Raw genomic sequence first — 22,042 nt, forward strand, 5'->3', positions numbered from 1 at the left:
ATATATAAATTGTTAAAGATGAGGCATATCTCAAAAACTCCAGGGGAAGCCTGGGGCCCTGAAAACCTATGGTGAGCACCTCATTGTTCTTTCTGTGAAAGAAACCTCAGTAGATCCTTGCATTTTGCTTAAAGTAGATTTTTCCCCATTTAAAATAAAGTACACCATTCAACTTTTCTGGGAGGAAATTTGGCCATACTTATTGAAATTTAAAACATACATATCCTTTACTACAGTACTTCTAGGAATAATACCTACAGAAATACTCCCACGTGTGTGAAAAATTTTTATAAGGATGTTCATTGTACCACTTTTATAATTACAAACTAAAATGGGAATGGATTAAATTTCCATCAAAAGGAAAGGTAATATAAGGTAGTCATTAAATACATGAAATAAATCTGTACTGACATATATGGTCATACATTATTTGTTAAGTAAAAAAGTAAATTGCAGAGCAATAAACATAATAGGTCTTATTTTTTAACATACACAGTTCTATTTTGATGTTTGATTTATCATGTATACATGATAAAATAGGGACATCTGGGAAGTCATTTGGGAAGGAGATGGAGGTGAATAAGGATTGTAATTTTTCATTGTCTGCACTTTTAAAAAATTACACAAGGTATATCTTCCTGAAATACCCTCTATTCAAATGGTAGACATTGGGTAATATGATGTCTGCAGCTAATAATTCACCTAATTAAGTGTTGGGAAATGAAAGAAACCAAATGATTTCACAGACAGCTAAGTCCTCATTGGTCCCTCAGTTGCCAGCCTCCTGGAGTCAAGTTTAAATTCCTCCTACAAACTCACAGCTCATCAAAGAGTAAAATTTTTCATCATAGAAACTAGAGAAATCAACTGGACTTTGCATATTGTCTCACCTGTACATTTTGCCTAGTGAAGAGAAAGGTAACAGAAATGACCATGTTTCAAATAGAGCATTCTTTTTTTCAAGTACCACCTTGTCTCAAAAAGAAAAAATAGAGTGAAAGAATAACACTATTTTGTTGTTTCAGGTAGTAATTTGAACATGAAGACTACGATTCTACTGTTTTGTCTTCTAGGATCAACTCTGTCATTACCAGTGAGTGCAAACTGTATATTTTATGAACCAACCAGCCTTAGCTGCACCTCTCTCTCTCCTTGCCCTCTGCTAAAACTGGTCCATGACCCATTCCTCTAGTTTCCTGTTTTTATTTTCAAAGTTGAAAGATGATAAACTAATGAAGTATTACTGCATATTTCAATGTACTTACATTGTTAAAATACATCCAATCTATCGTGGATTGAGTGGATTAATTTTATAATAAATTAATTTTTATTATTATTTTGATTTATTTTTGAATAATAAATTATTGATTATTTGATTTATTTTGGATAATAAATTAATTTTGATTATTTTTGGCAGAGAAATAGGGTAGAAATTAGGAGAAAAAGGAATGCTTTAGATTATGTCTGCTCAAAATGGATAATGATTCTACTTCCAAAAAGAAGTTAAGATTTTCTTGCCAACTAATTACTTTCTCATGACCAAAGATGTAAACTAAAACAGTCTGATTTTTCTAATTGGAAACACTAAACATCTAGATTGTATAAACTCTAAAAGGTCTACCAAATCATGCAATATTAAGGGAATATTAGAAAGCAGTCAATATTTTTTACGTAGAACATTTCATCACAAAACATGTTCATATATAACAGTTTTTTGAACAAAAAAGAGCACTAGTATTCAGACATGTATTCCATCTGTCCTTCAATATTTTATAGACATAATATGGGTGGTTTGGGTCTCTAAGTGAATTTCCCTTTGAGATGCTTCAGTGTGGACAATAAGAAAATTTTTTTAAATATTTACTATGAATTAGCAGAACCAAAAGAAACCATTCTCAGTTAGGCCTCAAGCTCACTTAACGCTTCCCTACTCATCCATACAATCAGCAAATATTTATTGAAAACTCTCTGTATACCATATATTGTGCTAGTTGCTGAAGATACAATGGTAAGAAAAAAAGGCATGCTCCTTCATGGTGTTTACAAGGGCTATAGATACTAAAAAATATTTTTAATGTTAAATTATAAGTTGTAGGGCTTCCCTGGTGGCGCAGTGGTTGAGAGACCGCCTGCTAATGCAGGGGACACGGGTTCGTGCCCCGGTCCGGGAAGATCCCACATGCCGTGGAGTGGCTAGGCCCGTGAGCCATGGCCACTGAGTTTGCGCGTCCGGAGAGCCTGTGCTCCACAACGGGAGAGGCCACAACAGTGAGAGGCCCGCATACAACAAAAAAAATTATAAATTATAACCATGATTAGTTCTATGAAGGACCTGAACAGGGTGATCTTGGGGGGAGGGGATGGAACAAAACATGAATAACCAACCTCCTTCTTATTTCATTGCAAATATACATTTGTCCTTTAAAGAAGTTGTCTACAAAAATGTGATGTTTAAACAAGGTAAATTAGGAAGTTAAATTCTTTGTAAAACATGGATTTTGCGCTTCACCGAACAAGTTTGCCAAAAGGTTCTTCTAAATAAGGTGTCTCTAGTGAATTTAAATTACCATAAAATTTGTAAAGACTCAAGACAAATAAAACTTTCCTGGAGCACAGCTATCATTCAAAGCGGACTGAGGAGTACTGTGCAGGTTAATGTAGATTGGGAGCGCAGTTAGAAACAGTGGTGCAGGGAATGTGGGAAGTAACATTAAAATGTCTATTAGGTATAGTATTGGTATTTATCAAATAAAACTCAGGATACATAGACAAGGTTTTTAAAAATTATTTGTACATGAATTTATTCAATTATCATAAAGGTACATAAAATGAATCGAACACTTAAAGCAGCCTAGCAATTGTTTTCAGTAAATCAAAAGTCTGGGAATAGGGTACACACTGGAGATGGGACAGGTTGCATACTCAGAAGAGTAGTCAGGCTAGGTCTCAAAAAGAAGGTGAGCTCGAGCAACAACGTGAAGCGGGTGAGGAAGTGAGCCAATGACGGGGGAAAAAGCATTCCAGATAGAGGGAACAGGTGGAGATGAGGCTCTGAGGCAAGAATCGGCCTTGAGTGTCCCAGAGACAGCCAGCAGCCTAAATAGCAGTAGGAGAGTGAACAAGAGAAAATGAGGTAGGATGGAAGGTCAGAGAGGCACTGGGGGCCCAGGGCCTGAGGGCATTTTAGGCCATTGTATTGTCCCTGGCTGAAAACAGAAGTCAAGGCACAGATTGAACAAAGACGTAAACACACCAGACTGTTGTTTTCAAAGGATCCCTCTGACTGCCATGCTGACAGTGGGTCATAGTGGATGAAAACACATTTGCAGAACTTATACTTACATAATCTTAAGGCTTATAGGGACCCCTAAGGACAGATAGTGCCAATCTTACCTCTTACACCTGAGATAAAAGACCAAAGTGAAATCAAGAGTCATTGGTAGCTCCAGGATACATCCAAGTGACCCAAGGGTTAATGCAGTGTTTGGGGGCCCACAGCACACTGCCCTTGGGGATGCAGCCAGGAGCAAATGCCAACCAGAGTCAACCTGGCCAGAGAGCTTCCACCTGAATGCAGATGGAGTACAAAGAAAAACAAATAGAAGGATTCATTTCTTCAAGGACTGAAAGCACTTGCAGGGATCCTAGTACAGGCTCTGCAACTCAAAATGTCACCTTGGCAGGTGATACTGCTTCTCACTTCCCTCATCTATAAAACAATACAACTAGATCATATGGATTCAAGGAGATTTTTACCTCTAAAATTCAGTTATTCTTAATACACTAGGAAAATACCCTGGCCAGGAAGGGGACAGAATTTCCATTACAGGAAGTGACTTGTCAGGCACGAGGTAAAATTAGGAAGCTTTGTGAAAATGCAGTAGAAATCATAGCAGCTTACCTTCAAGCTTTGGAAAAAAGCAAATGTGTATAGAGCTAAGGTGTGGACTATATATTTCATGTCCTGGAAAAGGAGGAAAGCACTTTCAGAAAAGAAATGGGAACCTAGGAACTACCACCAGAAATCCATGTGCCCTACCTCACCCTCTGTCCCTCCCCACAGCACCCCTCCTGGTCTGGCACTTTTCTGCTCCACAATTCCATCTCCTGTCATGCACAAAATGTTCCATGGAGTTAAAACTGCTCCAAAACACACAGAGGCTAAAGACAGATGTTTTTGCATTTGGGTCAACTTGTTACCTCCTGGAAATAAATGAATGCAAAACCTCAAACACATCCCTGCTTCTGCAAAAATTTGTTATCACAGATGCAGCTCAACCCTGCTTTGGTACTTCCTTCAACAAAGCTGGTTCCAGATCAGGCGACACTGCTAAACCAACAACAGCCAAATCAGGTAAGAGTCCTACAGTGGGGAGCATTTAGAGACCAGCAAAGGAAACATGTTAAGACTAGTGGATTTAAAATCAAGATTCATCCAAAGTCTCATGACTGAGCAACAGAGAGAAAAGCTTTATTTGGGGGGAAATAAAAACAAGAAACATACTTTTTTTCAAAACTTTAAGCAGGAAGAGCAACACATCTTCATTCGTTTTCCTTTTGTCTGAATAATAATTTGGTTTAGCAACCAAATCTAGTAAACTCTGAAAAGCAATAGCTACACCTATTGAAAAAGCTTGGTCATCTATGCCCTTGAAGTACTGTGGCTTAATCATGTATGGTATTTGCCAGAACTAGCAGGGATTAAGCAGTAATCTATAAAAATAATTGCAGATTTCCTCATGGTTTTCTTAAATTTCATTGTTGCTGATGAGCTGATGTGTTACTGTAAAATCTGTCTTTGAAACATATTTAAGTACATATGAAAACTGCATGGTCTCCTGGCTACCCACCCCTTTCTTCCCACCCTTTCTCTGTTCAAAAGGACCTCTCCTTACCTACGTCTAGACTTTGTGAAATAGTACAATAATACCAGTCTAAAGTTCTCTTTTTTGGTCTATGGACATTATACAATACTCATGTCAGTAGCCAACCTCCCTCCTTAAGGAACTAGAAGCTTTGGGGACCTTCTTTGAAAAATAATACAAAGTTAGACATGTAAAATAGTTACTAAAGTGAATAATTTATAATGAGATAAGAAATAAGAGTAAATTACACCTTTTTAAGCTGATAAATACCTTAAATTGACACATTGCTAGGGTGCCTCCTAGGGCCATGGACCTTAAACTTGACACATTGCTACGGTGCCTCCTAGGGCCACGGAAGGGGGCAATACTAGTGAGAGGCCCTGAAGCTTTACCTTTGTGGTAAATCCACCTGTGACTGGAGTATAGGTTACTTGAGGATATCCTCCACTGACAGCATTGTAAAACCAGACAACCTCTTGTCTCACACATCAATTTCAATGCCCTGCAGGTCTTCCCTTCTTTAAGTCTAATTCCATTGACACAGATGCTCACACTGGGGTCAGACCTGCAACTGGTAAGTACTCTTTTTTATCATTTTAATATCCATTGTTAAATAAAAATAATACCTAATGTGGAGGGTATGTGTGTGTGTGTATCCATAGATGTACACATGCACACATATTCATTGTAGTGACAGAGGAACGTCAAAAAGAGTTGAATGCTATTCAATACATCATTAGAAAATTTTCTTAGCAGGAGAATCTCTAAAGGAATTAATCTAATTCTTAAGTCTTTACTTCTTTAGTTCTTCTCACCTCCTCTCCGAGCTCCTCTCCCCGTTCCTCTGACACATCTTCCTCATGGCCCATACAATATCCACATACCCACACAAACACTATGACTCCTATCATCTCCCAGAAAACAAGAGCAAACAAGAAGGGACAGAAAGATCTACATTCTTTTCATAGAGTATCTGTATAGTTTAATCTGTTTGGGGGATAAAATAATGTTTCTTTCCTGCTTAAAATGGATTTTTTCCACTGGTCAGATTTAAATATAATACTAGACCATATTCAGACTAGATACTTTATTCTGACCCTCACAATTTTCATGAGGATACCTATGAAGGAATTCAGTCCTTCATAAGAAAGTCATTAGAAAAATTCCAGGAACGCTTGCTGTTACAGCCAAAAAGGGAAGGCAAATATAGAATCACTTAAGTAATCCTCAGGAGAATGGGTTAAATGTCAGAGAAAAACTTAATATGATAAAATTAGTCCTGGACTTGATGGTTGTACTAGTAGACTAAACAAGTATTTGAACTTCAATTCTTTTTTTTTTTTAAGTTTAATTTTTTTTTATTAGTTTCTGCTTTATAACAAAGTGAATCAGTCATACATATACATCTGTTCCCACATCCCTTCCCTCATGCATCTCCCTCCCTCCCACCCTCCCCATCCCACCCCTCCAGGCGGTCACAAAGCACCGAGCTAATCTCCCTGTGCTCTGCGGCTGCTTCCCACTATCTATCTACCTTACGTTTGGTAGTGTATATATGTCCATGCCTCTCTTTCGCTTTGTCACAGCTTACCCTTCCCCCTCCCCATATCCACAAGTCCATTCTCAAGTAGGTCTGTGTCTTTATTCCTGTTTTACCCCTAGGTTCTTCATGACATTTTTTTTTTAAATTCCGTATATATGTGTTAGCATACGGTATTTGTCTTTCTCTTTCTGACTTACTTCACTCTGTATGACAGACTCTAGGTCTATCCACCTCATTACAAATAGCTCAGTTTCGTTTCTTTTTATGGCTGAGTAATATTCCATTGTATATATGTGCCACATCTTCTTTATCCATTCATCCGATGATGGACACTTAGGTTGTTTCCAGCTTCGGGCTATTGTGAATAGAGCTGCAATGAACATTTTGGTACATGTCTCTTTTGGAATTATGGTTTTCTCAGGGTATATGCCTAGTAGTGGGATTGCTGGGTCATATGGTAGTTCTATTTGAAGTTTTTTAAGGAACCTCCATACTGTTCTCCATAGTGGCTGTACCAATTCACATTCCCACCAGCAGTGCAAGAGTGTTCCCTTTTCTTCACACCCTCTCCAGCATTTATTGTTTCTAGATTTCTTGATGATGGCCATTCTGACTGGTGTGAGATGATATCTCATTGTAGTTTTGATTTGCATTTCTCTAATGATTAATGATGTTGAGCATTCTTTCATGTGTTTGTTGGCAGTCTGTATATCTTCTTTGGAGAAATGCCTATTTAAGTCTTCTGCCCATTTTTGGATTGGGTTGTTTGTTTTTTTGCTATTGAGCTGCATGAGCTGTTTATAAATTTTGGAGATTAATCCTTTGTCAGTTGCTTCATTTGCAAATATTTTCTCCCATTCTGAGGGTTGTCTTTTGGTCTTGTTTATGGTTTCCTTTGCTGTGCAAAAGCTTTGAAGTTTCATTAGGTCCCATGTGTTTATCTTTGTTTTTATTTCCATTTCTCTAGGAGGTGGGTCCAAAAGGATCTTGCTGTGATTTATGTCATAGAGTGTTCTACCTATGTTTTCCTCTAAGAGTTTGATAGTTTCTGGCCTTACATTTAAGTCTTTAATCCATTTTGAGCTTATTTTTGTGTATGGTGCTAGGGAATGATCTAATCTCAAACTTTTACATGTCCCTGTCCAGTTTTCCCAGCACCACTTATTGAAGAGGCTGTCCTTTCTCCACTGTACATTCGTGCCTCCTTTATCAAAGATAAGTTGGCCATATGTGCGTGGGTTTATCTCTGGGCTTTCTATCCTGATCCACTGATCTATCTTTCTGTTTTTATGCCAGTACCACACTGTCTTGATTACTGTAGCTTTGTAGTATAGTCTGAAGTCAGGGAGCCTGATTCCTCCAGCTCCGTTTTTCGTTCTCAAGATTTCTTTGGCTATTCGTGGTCTTTTGTTTTTCCAAACAAATTTTGAAATTTTTTGTTCTAGTTCTGTGAAAAATGCCAGTGGTAGTTTGATAGGGATTGCATTGAATCTGTAGATTGCTTTCGGTAGTAGAGTCATTTTCACAATATTGATTCTTCCAATCCAGGAGCATGGTATGTCTCTCCATCTATTTGTATCATCTTTAATTTCTTTCATCAGTGTCTTATAATTTTCTGCATACAGGTCTTTTGTCTCCTTAGGTAGGTTTATTCCTAGATATTTTATTCTTTTTGTTGCAATGGTAAATGGGAGTGTTTTCTTGATTTCATTTTCAGATTTTTCATCATTAGTGTACAGGAATGCCAGAGATTTCTGTACATTAATTTTGTATCCTGCTACTTTACCAAATTCATTGATTAGCTCTAGTAGTTTTTCGGTAGCATCTTTAGGATTCTCTATGTATAGTATCATGTCATCTGCAAACAGTGACAGCTTTACTTCTTCTTTTCCAATTTGGATTCCTTTTATTTCCTTTTCTTCTCTGATTGCTGTGGCTAAAACTTCCAAAACTAGGTTGAATAAGAGTGGTGAGAGTGGGCAGCCTTGTCTTGTTCCTGATCTTAGTGGAAATGGTTTCAGTTTTTCACCATTGAGGACAATGTTGGCTGTGGGTTTGTCATATATGGCCTTTATTATGTTGAGGAAAGATCCCTCTATACCTACTTTCTGCAGGGTTTTTATCATAAATGGGTGTTGAATTTTGTCGAAAGCTTTCTCTGCATCTATTGAGTTGATCATATGGTTTTTCTCCTTCAACTTGTTAATATGGTGTATTACATTGATTGATTTGCGTATATTGAAGAATCCTTGCATTCCTGGAATAAACCCCACTTGATCATGGTGTATGATCCTTTTAATGTGCTGTTGGATTCTGTTTGCTAGGATTTTGTTGAGGATTTTTGCATCTATGTTCATCAGTGATATTGGCCTGTAGTTTTCTTTCTTTGTGACATCCTTGCCTGGTTTTGGTATCAAGGTGATGGTGGCCTCGTAGAATGAGTTTGGGAGTGTTCCTTCCTCTGATATTGTTTGGAAGAGTTTGAGAAGGATGGGTGTTAGCTCTTCTCTAAATGTTTGATAGAATTCGCCTGTGAAGCCATCTGGTCCTGGGCTTTTGTTTGATGGAAGATTTTTAATCACAGTTTCAATTTCAGTGCTTGTGATTGGTCTATTCATATTTTCTATTTCTTCCTGAGTCAGTCTTGGCAGGTTGTGCATTTCTAAGAATTTGTCCATCTCTTCCAGGTTGTCCATTTTATGGGCATAGAGTTGCTTATAGTAATCTCTCATGATCTTCTGTATTTCTGCAGTGTCAGTTGTTACTTCTCCTTTTTCATTTCTAATTCTATTGATTTGAGTCTTCTCCCTTCTTTTCTTGATGAGTCTGGCTAATGGTTTATCAATTTTGTTTATCTTCTCAAAGAACCAGCTTTTAGTTTTATTGATCTTTGCTATCGTTTCCTTCATTTCTTTTTCATTTATTTCTGATCTGATTTTTATGATTTCTTTCCTTCTGCTAACTTTGGGATGTTTTTGTTCTTCTTTCTCTAATTGCTTTAGGTGTAAGGTTAGGTTGTTTATTCGAGATGTTTCCTGTTTCTTAAGGTGGGATTGTATTGCTATAAACTTCCCTCTTAGAACTGCTTTTGCTGCATCCCATAGGTTTTGGGTCGTCGTGTCTCCATTGTCATTTGTTTCTAGGTATTTTTTTATTTCCTCTTTGATTTCTTCAGTGATCACTTCGTTATTAAGTAGTGTATTGTTTAGCCTCCATGTGTTTGTATTTTTTACAGCTCTTTTCCTGTAATTGATATCTAGTCTCATAGCATTGTGGTCAGAAAAGATACTTGATACAATTTCAATTTTCTTAAATTTACCAAGGCTTGTTTTGTGACCCAAGATATGATCTATCCTGGAGAATGTTCCATGAGCACTTGAGAAAAATGTGTATTCTGTTGTTTTTGGATGGAATGTCCTATAAATATCAATTAAGTCCATCTTGTTTAATGTATCATTTAAAGCTTGTGTTTCCTTATTTATTTTCATTTTGGAAGATCTGTCCATTGGTGAAAGTGGGGTGTTAAAGTCCCCTACTATGATTGTGTTACTGTCGATTTCTCCTTTTATGGCTGTTAGTATTTGCCTTATGTATTGAGGTGCTCCTATGTTGGGTGCATAAATATTTACAATTGTTATATCTTCTTCTTGGATCGATCCCTTGATCATTATGTAGTGTCCTTCTTTGTCTCTTCTAGTAGTCTTTATTTTAAAGTCTATTTTGTCTGATATGAGAATTGCTACTCCAGCTTTCTTTTGGTTTCCATTTGCATGGAATATCTTTTTCCATCCCCTTACTTTCAGTCTGTATGTGTCTCTAGGTCTGAAGTGGGTCTCTTGTAGACAGCATATATATGGGTCTTGTTTTTGTATCCATTCAGCCAATCTGTGTCTTTTGGTGGGAGCATTTAGTCCATTTACATTTAAGGTAATTATCGATATGTATGTTCCTATTCCCATTTTCTTAATTGTTTTGGGTTCATTATTGTAGGTCTTTTCCTTCGTTGTGTTTCTTGCCTAGAGAAGTTCCTTTAGCATTTGTTGTAAAGCTGGTTTGGTGGTGCTGAACTCTCTCAGCTTTTGCTTGTCTGTAAACGTTTTAATTTCTCCATCAAATCTGAATGAGATCCTTGCTGGGTAGAGTAATCTTGGTTGCAGGTTTTTCTCTTTCATCACTTTAATTATGTCCTGCCACTCCCTTCTGGCTTGTAGAGTTTCTGCTGAGAGATCAGCTGTTATCCTGATGGGGATTCCCTTGTGTGTTATTTGTTGTTTTTGCCTTGCTGCTTTTAATATGATTTCTTTGTGTTTAATTTTTGACAGTTTGATTAATATATGTCTTGGCGTATTTCTCCTTGGATTTATTCTGTATGGGACTCTCTGTGCCTCCTGGACTTGATTAACTATTTCCTTTCCCATATTAGGGAAGTTTTCAACTATAATCTCTTCAAATATTTTCTCAGTCTCTTTCTTTTTCTCTTCTTCTTCTGGAACCCCTATAATTCGAATGTTGGTGTGTTTAATGTTGTCCCAGAGGTCTCTGAGACTGTCCTCTGTTCTTTTCATTCTTTTTTCTTTATTTTGCTCTGCAGCAGTTATTTCCACTATTTTATCTTCCACCTCACTTATCCGTTCTTCTGCCTCAGTTATTCTGCTATTGATCCCATCTAGAGTATTTTTCATTTCATTTATTGTGTTTTTAATCGATGCTTGATTCATCTTTAGTTCTTCTAGGTCCTTGTTAACTGTTTCTTGCATTTTGTCTATTCTATTTCCAAGATTTTGGATCTGGGAAGTAGAATCTTGGATCATCTTTACCATCATTATTCTGAATTCTTTTTCAGGTAGACTGCCTATTACCTCTTCATTTGTTAGGTCTGGTGGGTTTTTATCTTGCTCCTTCTCCTGCTGTGTGTTTTTCTGTCTTCTCATTTTGCTTATGTCACTGTGTTTGGGGTCTCCTTTTTGCAGGCTGCACGTTCGTAGTTCCCGTTGTTTTTGGTGTCTGTCCCCAGTGGCTAAGGTTGGTTTAGTGGGTTGTGTAGGCTTCCTGGTGGAGGGGACTAGTGCCTGTGTTCTGGTGGATGAGGCTGGATCTTGTCTTTCTGGTGGGCAGGTCCACGACTGGTGGTGTGTTTTGGGGTGTCTGCGGACTTTTTATGATTTTAGGCCGTCTCTCTGCTAATGGGTGGCGTTGTGTTCCTGTCTTGCTAGTTGTTTGGCATAGGGTGTCCAGCACTGTAGCTTGCTGGTCGTTGAGTGAAGCTGGGTGCTGCTGTTGAGATGGAGATCTCTGGAAGATTTTCGCCGTTTGATATTATGTGGAGCTGGGAGGTCTCTTGTGGACCAGTGTCCTGAAGTTGGCTCTCCCACTTCAGAGGCACAGCACTGACTCCTGGCTCCTCAATTTGGAATGATTTGTTGTCTATTCATGTATTCCACAGATGCAGGGTACATCAAGTTGATTATGGAGCTTTAATCCGCTGCTTCTGAGGCTGCTGGGAGAGGTTTCCCTTTCTCTTCTTTGTTCTCACAGCTCCTGGGTCTCAGCTTTGGATTTGGCCCCGCCTCTGCGTGTAGGTCGCCGGAGGGCGTCTGTTCTTCGCTCAGACAGGACAGGGTTAAAGGAGCAGCCTCTTCGGGGACTCTGGCTCACTCAGGCCGGGCGGGAGGGAGGGGCACGGAGTGCGGGGCGAGCCTGCAGCGGCAGAGGTCGGCGTGACGTTGTACCAGCCTGAGGCGCGCCGTGCATTCTCCCAGGGAAGCCGCCCCTGGATCCCGGGACCCCGGCAGTGGCGGGCTGCACAGGCTCCCGGAAGGGCGGTGTGGACAGTGACCTGCGCTCGCACACAGGTTTCTTGGCGGGGGCAGCAGCAGCCCCAGCGTCCCACGCCCGTCACTGGGCTCCGCGCTTTCAGTCGTGACTCGCGCCCGTCTGTGGAGCCCCTTTACCAGCGCTCTTAATCCCCTCTCCTCGCGCACCAGGAAACCAAGAGGGAAGAAAAAGTCTCTTGCCTCTTCGGCAGCTCCAGAGTTTTCCTGGACTCCCTGACGGCTAGCTGTGGCACATTAGCCCTCTTCAGGCTGAGTTCTCGCCGCCAGCCCCAGTCCTCTCCCTGCGCTCTGACCGAAGCCCGAGCCTCAGCTTCCAGCGCCACCCGCCCTGGTGGGCGAGCAGACAAGCCTCTCAGGCTGGTGAGTGCCGCTCGGCACCGATCCTCTGTGCGGGAATCTCTCCGCTTTGCCCTACCCAGGTATGTGGGGAGTTTCTTGCCTTTTGGGAGGTCTGGGGTCTTCTGCCAGCATTCAGTAGGTGTTCTGTAGGAGTTGTTCCACGTGTAGCTGTATTTCTGGTGTATCCGTGGGGAGGAAGGTGATCTCCGCGTCTTACTCTTCCGCCATCTTACCCGGAAGTCCTGAACTTCAATTCTATATCTAATTCCAAATGCAATGTAGTGTACTATATATTTGCATAGCAAATCCTCCCTTTTACATTTAGTAAATATGAATTCGGGTCCTGGATGTTCGAACTGAAACAACACAATGAAAATCTTCCTCGTTGCCCTACAGCTAAATCCTGCTGCAGGGATGGCACCTGGTACCCAGACCCTCCCACTGACCCTGGGGGGATTGAAGGTACAGCAGCAGCTGCAACCACAAGTGAGTTCAAATACCTTCTATGTTTAACAGTGGGGAGCATTTTCCCTCAGGTGAAAGCCTAAAGGGGAGGAAAGAATATTTTCAAGGTTCTTTAAAGTTCTACCCTGATAATTTGCAGAGGGATGTCCTACTAAACTTAAAGCAGTCTTTGGCAATTTGGTTCTTGCTGAAATCCCATGAGAACACACCCAGAAAACAGCATGCTTCCATAACCTCTCTAGAATACATTTGTAATAGGTAACAGGAAATGTGAAGAGTTGGGGAAGATCGAGAAGTAAAGAATAACCGGGGGGATTGAGAAGTATCAGGATTCTTCTCCAGCATGCTCTGTTTCTATTGAAGATATTCTGGGTGACCAAAATCATTCCAAAGAAAAAATAAGAGATGGATAAAGTTTATTTCCAGCAAATCTAATCTCATCCTTTTTGTGTGCTTTTTTCATGCCTCCTCTCAAGTCCCCAAGGATTCTCTAGTTCCTTCTCTCCTGCCATCATTATTTGCTTTCAGGAAAACCCCCCAAAAACCTCCTCACATGAAGATATAAATGACATACTTAGGACATCACCTCTTTCAGAAGTGTTTGCATTTTAACTGCAAAGCCCAAATTTTGTCTTCTTGGAACTTCTCTAAATAGTTTAATGACTCTGGAGAAAAATAACAGTGATCCCTTTATGACTAAATTGATTATTGTTAACTAATTCTCCCTAACACATGACCTCAGCCCCTATCATTCCCACGTAATGGTCTAATTTTTTGTACAAGCTTTCTTGATTATTACATACATAGTATATGTTAACTATAGAGAATTTAGAAAACACAGATAAGCAAAAATAAAAAATAAAATTTACCCATAAGTCTACCAGCCAGAATTAAACATTGTCAGCATTCTAGGTTATAGCCTTCCACTCTTTTTTTCTATGCATATAAGTATACTTTTTAAAGACAATATGTTCTTACTATATCTGATGTTCTATGATCTAATTTTTTTCACTTAATACATTTTGAATAGTCTTTCCTATATTTTGAATATTCACTTATAACACTGTGAATCACTTATAACATTGTTTTCAATGATTGCTAGTATTCCATCATATTGCAAAAACTGAGGGGTTTTCCAAAATTTCTGCTTCTATGAACAATTCTACAGTGAACATCCTTTGACTAAGTCTTTGACCATTTCAGTGATTATTTCTTTAAGACCAGTTCTTAGGTATAGAATTTGTGGGTCCAAAGATATTCAAAACTGTAAGATTTTAATACACATTCCCAAATAATGAAGCATGACTATACCCTAACCATCTTCCTACCACTATGGACACATCCAACTTATAGTAGCAAGCTTATATTAATTAGTAATTATAATCAAAGCTGAGTTTAATTGACAAAATTATTTTAAGCTGCTCAATTTAAATTCTATATCATATGCAACTAATACTTTTTTCTGTGCCTTTTGTCAAAATAACAACACAAGAAACTCTATACTGCTTCATTTATTCATATTTGTAAAAATCTGTAACATAACTAATTTTTACATTTTTTTAATATTGATGTGTACACTTGTCTAACAGACATTACTTATTTCTTACAGATATATTAGAGCCTTCACTCAAAGTATTTGCTGCTTATTTATATCTTAATAATAAAAGTGATCCTCAGAAAAAGACTAGAGAGAGTAGCAAATAAAATGAGAATCTCTTTACTACATGACCCTGGTGTAATCCATCTGCTAATTGCCCAGGTTCAGTTTCAATTGCTGGCCTGCTCTAACCTGGAAGTCAGGCTTAGTACATCTTCATATTCACCAAAGAATATATCCACCGGAGTCAAAGGCATATGTGGGCACTGTAGATGTTACTAAAGATTCAGTAGAGACGGTTCGACATTGCACGCTCCCCAACATGCAATAATATAAATCAATCCTCGTTCTCTGTGGAGATTCTTCGATGTCTCTAGGCTATGCCACCACAAAGGGTCCCCACACATGCCTTCTCCTGAGCAGCCCCAGTCCCTCCGACCCTGTCTCTCCTTATGCAGAGGAACTTACATCCCTGCCAGAAACCTGGGCAGCTGCCCACAGCGTTCATTTATCTAAGGCAGGCCAGAGTGGCTAAGGGTGAACTCTAGAACCCCAAAACTTCTGGTCAAATCCCAGCTCTCCACTTACTACCTATGTGGCCAAGTTACCTAACCCTCTGTGACTCACTTTCTTCATCATATAGAGATTAATTAGAATCTACCACTAGAGCTGTCAGGATTAAATGAGTAAATCTACGTAAAACTGTTAGAACAGTGCCTATACATGGTACTCATTCAAAACGTGTTAGCTATTGTTATTTCAAACAATTTTCTATCAAAAACTAATACTTTTTCTCCTTGTTACATTGGTGCTACATTACTTAATTCTTACATGTTTTACTTAGACATCTGTGGTTTCCTTTTGTATCTTTCTGTTCCTTCCAATTTGCCTTTAAAGAAGAAATTTCTATTTTGTTTTCTCCCAAATCCTGTGTCCCTTCCCTTCAATCCACTTTTCCATTGCCACCCTGAAGACGAGTTGCTTTTGGTCAGTAGCCAGGGATCTGACAGAGAGTAAGGCTTTTTCTTAAATGTGTGTACTTTTTACCTTTTGGCATTATGGGTGTTACTGTACAAACTTCTTGAGAAATAATAAAGTTAAGAGTCTTTTTATAAGACTTTCAAATCTTTTAGGTCTGGCATATTAAAAGTCCCATTTTGATAACTTTTGTGACACTCTATGAGTTTCTATAGAAATAAAAATAAACCTTAAAACCCTAGTTCTTTCTGACAAACCCCATGGTTAGTTCTTAGAGTGCTAGAGCACACCAACACCTCACCCAGATCTTTCCAACTACAATTCCATAACATGTACATAGTTATTAGTGACCAGTGTGGTATTTCTCACTTAGCTCTAAGAACTCTGTTAGGATGAGCGTTGTTGAACAATATCAACCAAAATTTCCTGCAAGTGTTCTATTTTAATAGCAAAATATCCAGGCAACCATTATGAGACTAAGTACACATGCTTCAAGAAATCTTGATATTTTAAAATATCCATTACATGTTTTCATGTATCTTCTGAGATGCCATATAAAAGAAACACATGGATTTTATCAACATGATTGCTTGGAATAATTTTAAGTTTGGGGATAGCTTGAGATCAAAGTTATTTTTTGTTCATCCAATTTACTAACTTCTACCTTTTAAATGTGCTGCTTTGGACTGGTTTCTAAATCTCTGAGTCTAATCTTTTTAAAAACTGGATGAGTTCCAATTCCCATCCTGCTCTGTGAGTCCATATATATGATCATAGATGATACATTAAACAAATATCTATTCAGTAAATATTGTATACTTTTTTAAAGTCTCAATATTTATATCATCTACCAGAACTTACCTTTTAGTATATTTTTTCTTACATCTTTCACTCTTTTTTCAGGTGTTACCAGTTATTGTAGCACACCTTGGAGCTCAGGTAGGATTATTTTGTAATATGATTTTTATTTTAAATCATCTTAGTGTGAAATATTTCATCCTATCTCAATTCACCAGATAGTTGCCAAGTTTCCTATTTACTTTGCACTGTATGGGCACTGATAATAACAAGAATAATTATTGAGCACTTACTATGTGCCAGGCACTGTTCTAGTACTTTTTATTTATTATGTACTATCTCATCTAATCTTCAAAACAATCTTTTATAGACAATATTTTTATTTGTAATGTGAAGATGAGTAACTGGCAATACTTACAGTTAGTTATTTATTTACAATCACACAGTTAGTAAATGTCACACATGAAGCAACCAGTCAGTCCTTTAAACCACACTGTTAAGAAAATATTAAATTAATGGGTTGATCTAATAATTAATGATATGGGGGATTTTTATCTCAAATTTATTTATTAACTATATATCTTTTCCCTAAAAATGACACACTTTCCTCTCTCTCTATTTTCCTTTGTGAAAGGTAATTCTTGAGATCACTGATAAAATTACCAAGACCCAAGATCAAATATGAACATCAGATGGCAGCTTTTACTTCTAAAAGCAGAATCAAGTATAAAATTCATATTAACTCTTAATTCCACATATGGGAACACATTCCAAGGAAATAATCTGAAATACAGCAAAGGTTTATTTACAAATAAATTCATCAAAATAATTTTATAGTAGAGAAGAATATTAGGTGCAACCTACATTTAAACAAAAGGAAAATTATTACATAAACTGTACAACATAAAAGCAAATACTTTGTGACCATTCAAAATTATATTTATTAAAATTTGTTGGTAATGTGGTTAAATGGTTGTTGCATAGTATTAAAAGAAAAGGTAAGGCACTAATTGTAAAAATTACATGACTTCTAGTATGTAAAAAAGAAATGTTTGAAAAACATCTGCAAGAAAAAATATCACATTCTGCATGATGGGATTATTTTTATTTTATTGCTTTCTGCATCTTCCAAGTCTCCATTACCTAATTATAGAAAATATGTAAATTCTGAAATTCAGAAGACCTCCCATCACTCAAATAATTAACGTTAGTAGTTCAATGTCATGTGCTGACTTGAGTTTTGTGATACAAATCACAAAGGCAGTTTAAATTATTGTTGAAAATAAACGCATATCTCTTTATAATATTTATAACTATTTTAAGTTTTTAAGTTATTATATATATATATATATATATATATATATATATATAAACCTTGCCTCAAATATATTAAAAATCTGTCTAATAACTTCTGTTATTTTCTTTTTAGGGTGCTATCCTAAGCTCAGAGGAATTGGTAAAAATAAAATTAATTACTAGTATTTCAAATTCCTTTCACTGCTACCACAATGCTGTTTTCTATCCTCATATAGTCACTTTTGACCACAACCCCTAAATCTGGTGCATTCTATCGTAAACTGAACACTTTTATAGGTCCTCGAATTAGGCTATCTTTTGTCTAGCTGGGGATTTCATCATCCTTCTCCAGCTACTTCTCCCCATTAATTTGACTTAGCTTTTGTTTTCCACATATTGATGTCAGATTCAGTTCTATCCAGAAAGCCAATGCATAGTTTTAAACTTTGTATTGATTAAAATGTAGGATTGTAAGTTACTGAAATGCATGCAGATTTAGAATAATATACATATTGATATTTAGTGCAAGAAGGATTAATTTTTTGACTTAGATGTTTAATGTTTATAGAAAAAGTTATTATTTTTCTAGCATCTTATGGCAATGAATGAACTCTTCTCTATACATATGAATAACTAGAGGGCTGAACCTAGATAAAACTCATAGTACCATTACTAGGCATTTCTATGCATTTCCCCATAAGTCATTTTCAGAGAAAAATTATTTGAATTAATATGGTATCTAAACATGACACTGAAGTAAAGAGTTGAGGAAATATCTGGGAAGACAGTTTTTTAAACCTTTCTATTATGAAAAAGGTAGAGATTTGCTAGACTGTCCATAAATAAAATCAAGTAACGGGGCTGTTTTGCCAACACTGATACATGAACACCAATATCAACCAGTTATTGACCCGATTCTATAAAACAGGCACCTTAGTAGATTTTTTTTACATGTGTTGCCTTTAATCCTCACCAGATTACAAAGTAGAGATTTTTAACCCAACTTTATATAAAAAGAAACTGAGGCTCGGAAAGCTTAAGCAAATTAGGTCCGAAGGTCAAAAAAAAAAAAAAGTAAATCCAGATTGAAAACCATTTTTCTATCCACTATACCAGTGGATAGAAAAATGGTTTTCTTTTACTTTTTTTTTTCTTTTTTTGGTGAAACTCACAGTAACAGCTATATTTTTTATGTAACTAAAACACACACACGTTTTATGAACCAATATTTACCCTTACTATATAGAGTGCACTGGTAATTTATAGTCTATTATTTTCCCCTTATTTTTTAGTGATGGGTACCACTCACCTTCTTTATTTTCTTTATTTATATAGCTGCATTGGGTCTTCGTCGCTGCACGGGCTTTCTCTAGTTATGACGAGTGGGGGCTACTCTTTGTTGTGGTGCACGGGCTTCTCATTGCGGTGGCTTCTCTTGTTGCAGAGCATGGGCTCTAGGCACACGGGCTTCAGTAGTTGTGGCATGTGGGCTCAGTAGTTGTGGCTTGTGGGCTCTAGAGCACAAGCTCAGTAGTTGTGGTGCACGGGCTTAGTTTCTCCGCAGCATGTGGGATCTTCCTGGACCAGAGCTTGAACCTGTGTCCCCTGCATTGGCAGGCAGATTCTTAACCACTGTGCCACCAGGGAAGCCACCTTCTTTATTTCAAATGTATGAAAGTCCCAACTCCCAATTTGAAAATTTCTGTACTCTACTCCTATCTCTCATTCAGCATAAGTCTAATTCTGGTTTCAATACCTCATAAATCTAAGACAGTGTTTTCCAAACATCAGTCCTGGACCATCAAACCAGGACAACTTGGAGAGCTGGTTAAAAATGCATATTTCTGCCTTCCAGATGGTGCTTATGCAAACTAACAATTGAGATCCACGCTCAAAGAAACGGACCTCTATCTTAATTTTGAGTTCTCAACGCTTTTTATACTGTGAGAATGCAGTCAGAACTGAGAGGTCCCAGAGAACTGGTTATTGCCTGAACTCCCTCCAAAACCAGCTGATTTAAAATTATTACTTCTTAGGAAGAACTTTTCACAGTAATTTATTCCCAGGGGGAAAACAACAACAACAAGTGTAAGTAGCAACAACATTCATTACCAGTGTGCAAATCACTGACTGTCCAAAAGAGAGAAGATCCACTGAGTAACCTCAAGGAATACACCAGTGGCTGAATTGCCAAAAGAAACGTTTCTGGGGGGCCAGGTCCAAGGCTGAGACCCGGGAGCTGTGAGAGCAGAGGCAGGGAAATCTCTCTGTGCAGCCTCGGAGGCAGCGGATTAAAGCTCCACGGTCCATTTGATGTGCCCTGCGTCTGTGGAGAGCATGAATGGACAGCGAATCATTCCAAATTGAGGAAGTGGACTTTGAGGACAAGATTTAAGACTTTCCCCCCTTTTCCTCTTTTTACAACGAATTATTCCAAATTAAGGAGGTGGACTTAGAGAGCAAGATTTCAGACTTCTCGCCCTTTTCCTCTTTTTACAACGAATTATCCCAAATTGAGGAGGTGGACTTGGAGAGCAAGATTTTTGATTTTTCCCCCTGCTCTCTTTTTGTGAATGTGTATGTGTAATCTTCTGTGTAAGATTCTCTCTGTATAGCTTTGCTTCCACCATATGTCTCAGGGTTCTATCGGTCCGGTTTTTTTTTTTTTCAATAATTACTTTCTAATTTTAATAACGCTACTATATTTCATACTTTATTCTATTTCACTTTACCTGCTCTTTCTTTTTTTCCTACTCTCCCTTCCTCCCTCCCTCCCTCCGCTCCTCCTTTCCTTCTTTCTTTTTCTTTCCTCCCTCCCACCCTTCTTCTTTCCACTTTCTTTTTCTTTCCTTCCTCCCTCCCTCCTGTCTTTCTTCCTTTCCTTCCTCCCTCCCTCCCTCCTTTCTTTCCTTCTTTCTTTCCATCCTTCCTCCCTCCCTCCCTCCTTTCTTTCTTCCTTCCTTCCTTCCTTCCTTTCTTCCCTTCTTCCTTTCTTTCCCTCTCTCTTTCTTTCTTCTACTAATTCTTTCTTTCTACTTTTTCTCCCTGTTACTCTGAGCCCGGTGGATGAAAGGCAATTGGTGCTGCAGCCAGGAGCCAGTGCTGTGCCTCTGAAGTGGGAGAGCCAACTTCAGGACACGGGTCCACAAGAGACCTCCCAGCTCCACATAATATCAAGCAGCGAAAATCTCCCAGAGATCTCCATCCCAACACCAGCACCCAGCTTCAGTCAACGACCAGCAAGCTACAGTGCGGGTCACCCTATGCCAAGCAACTAGCAAGGCAGGAACACAACCCCACCCATTAGCAGAGAGGCTACCTAAAAACATAATAAGGCCATAGGCACCCCAAAACACACCACCAGACGTGGACCTGTCCACCAGAAAGACAAGATCGAGCCTCAACCACCAGAGCACAGGAATTAGTCCCCCCCACCAGGAAGCCTACACAACCTACTGAAACAACCTTAGCCACTGGGGTCAGACACCAAAAACAACGGGAACTACGAATCTGCAGCCGGCAAAAAGGAGACCCCAAACACAGTAACATAAGCAAAATGAGAAGGCAGAAAAACACACAGCAGGTGAAGGAGCAAGATAAACACCTACCAGACCTAACAAATGAAGAGGTAATAGGCAGTCTACCTGAAAAAGAATTCAGAATAATGATAGTAAAGCTGATCCAAGATTCTATTTCCATGATCCATAATCTTGGAAATAGAATAGACAACATGCAAGAAACAGTTAACAAGGACCTAGAAGAACTAAAGATGAATCAAGCATCGATTAAAAACACAATAAATGAAATGAAAAATACTCTAGATGGGATCAATAGCAGAATAACTGAGGCAGAAGAACGGATAAGTGAGGTGGAAGATAAAATAGTGGAAATAACTGCTGCAGAGCAAAATAAAGAAAAAAGAATGAAAAGAACACAGGACAGTCTCAGAGATCTCTGGGACAACATTAAACGCACCAACATTTGAATTATAGGGGTTCCAGAAGAAGAAGAGAAAAAGAAAGGGACTGAGAAAATATTTGAAGAGATTATAGTTGAAAACTTCCCCAATATGGGAAAGGAAATAGTTAATCAAGTCCAGGAGGCACAGAGAGTCCCATACAGAATAAATCCAAGGAGAAATACACCAAGACACATATTAATCAAACTGTCAAAAATTAAACACAAAGAAATCATATTAAAAGCAGCAAGGCAAAAACAACAAATAACACACAAGGGAATCCCCATAAGGTTAACAGCTGATCTCTCAGCAGAAACCCTACAAGCCAGAAGGGAGTGGCAGGACATAATTAAAGTGATGAAGGAGAGA

The 22,042-nt window shown here is 38.3% G+C and overlaps 1 protein-coding gene across 1 annotated transcript in view; it reads left to right on the plus strand.

Moving 5' to 3' along the window:
• Positions 1-1,039: 1,039 nt before the first annotated feature.
• Positions 1,040-22,042, plus strand: part of AMTN (amelotin) — a gene marked incomplete at both ends in the record, with an annotated part of 41,986 nt that continues 20,983 nt past the window's right edge. Inside the window, 6 exons of the mRNA XM_081239576.1 lie at positions 1,040-1,093; positions 4,268-4,354; positions 5,374-5,439; positions 12,978-13,067; positions 16,525-16,560; positions 17,849-17,875. Of these exons, the coding sequence (XP_081095702.1) occupies positions 1,040-1,093; positions 4,268-4,354; positions 5,374-5,439; positions 12,978-13,067; positions 16,525-16,560; positions 17,849-17,875 (360 nt within the window). The remainder of the gene's footprint in view (positions 1,094-4,267; positions 4,355-5,373; positions 5,440-12,977; positions 13,068-16,524; positions 16,561-17,848; positions 17,876-22,042) is intronic.

The sequence above is a fragment of the Mesoplodon bidens genome (genome assembly GCF_964165515.1).
Source record: "Mesoplodon bidens genome assembly, chromosome: 1".
NCBI lineage: Eukaryota > Metazoa > Chordata > Mammalia > Artiodactyla > Ziphiidae > Mesoplodon > Mesoplodon bidens.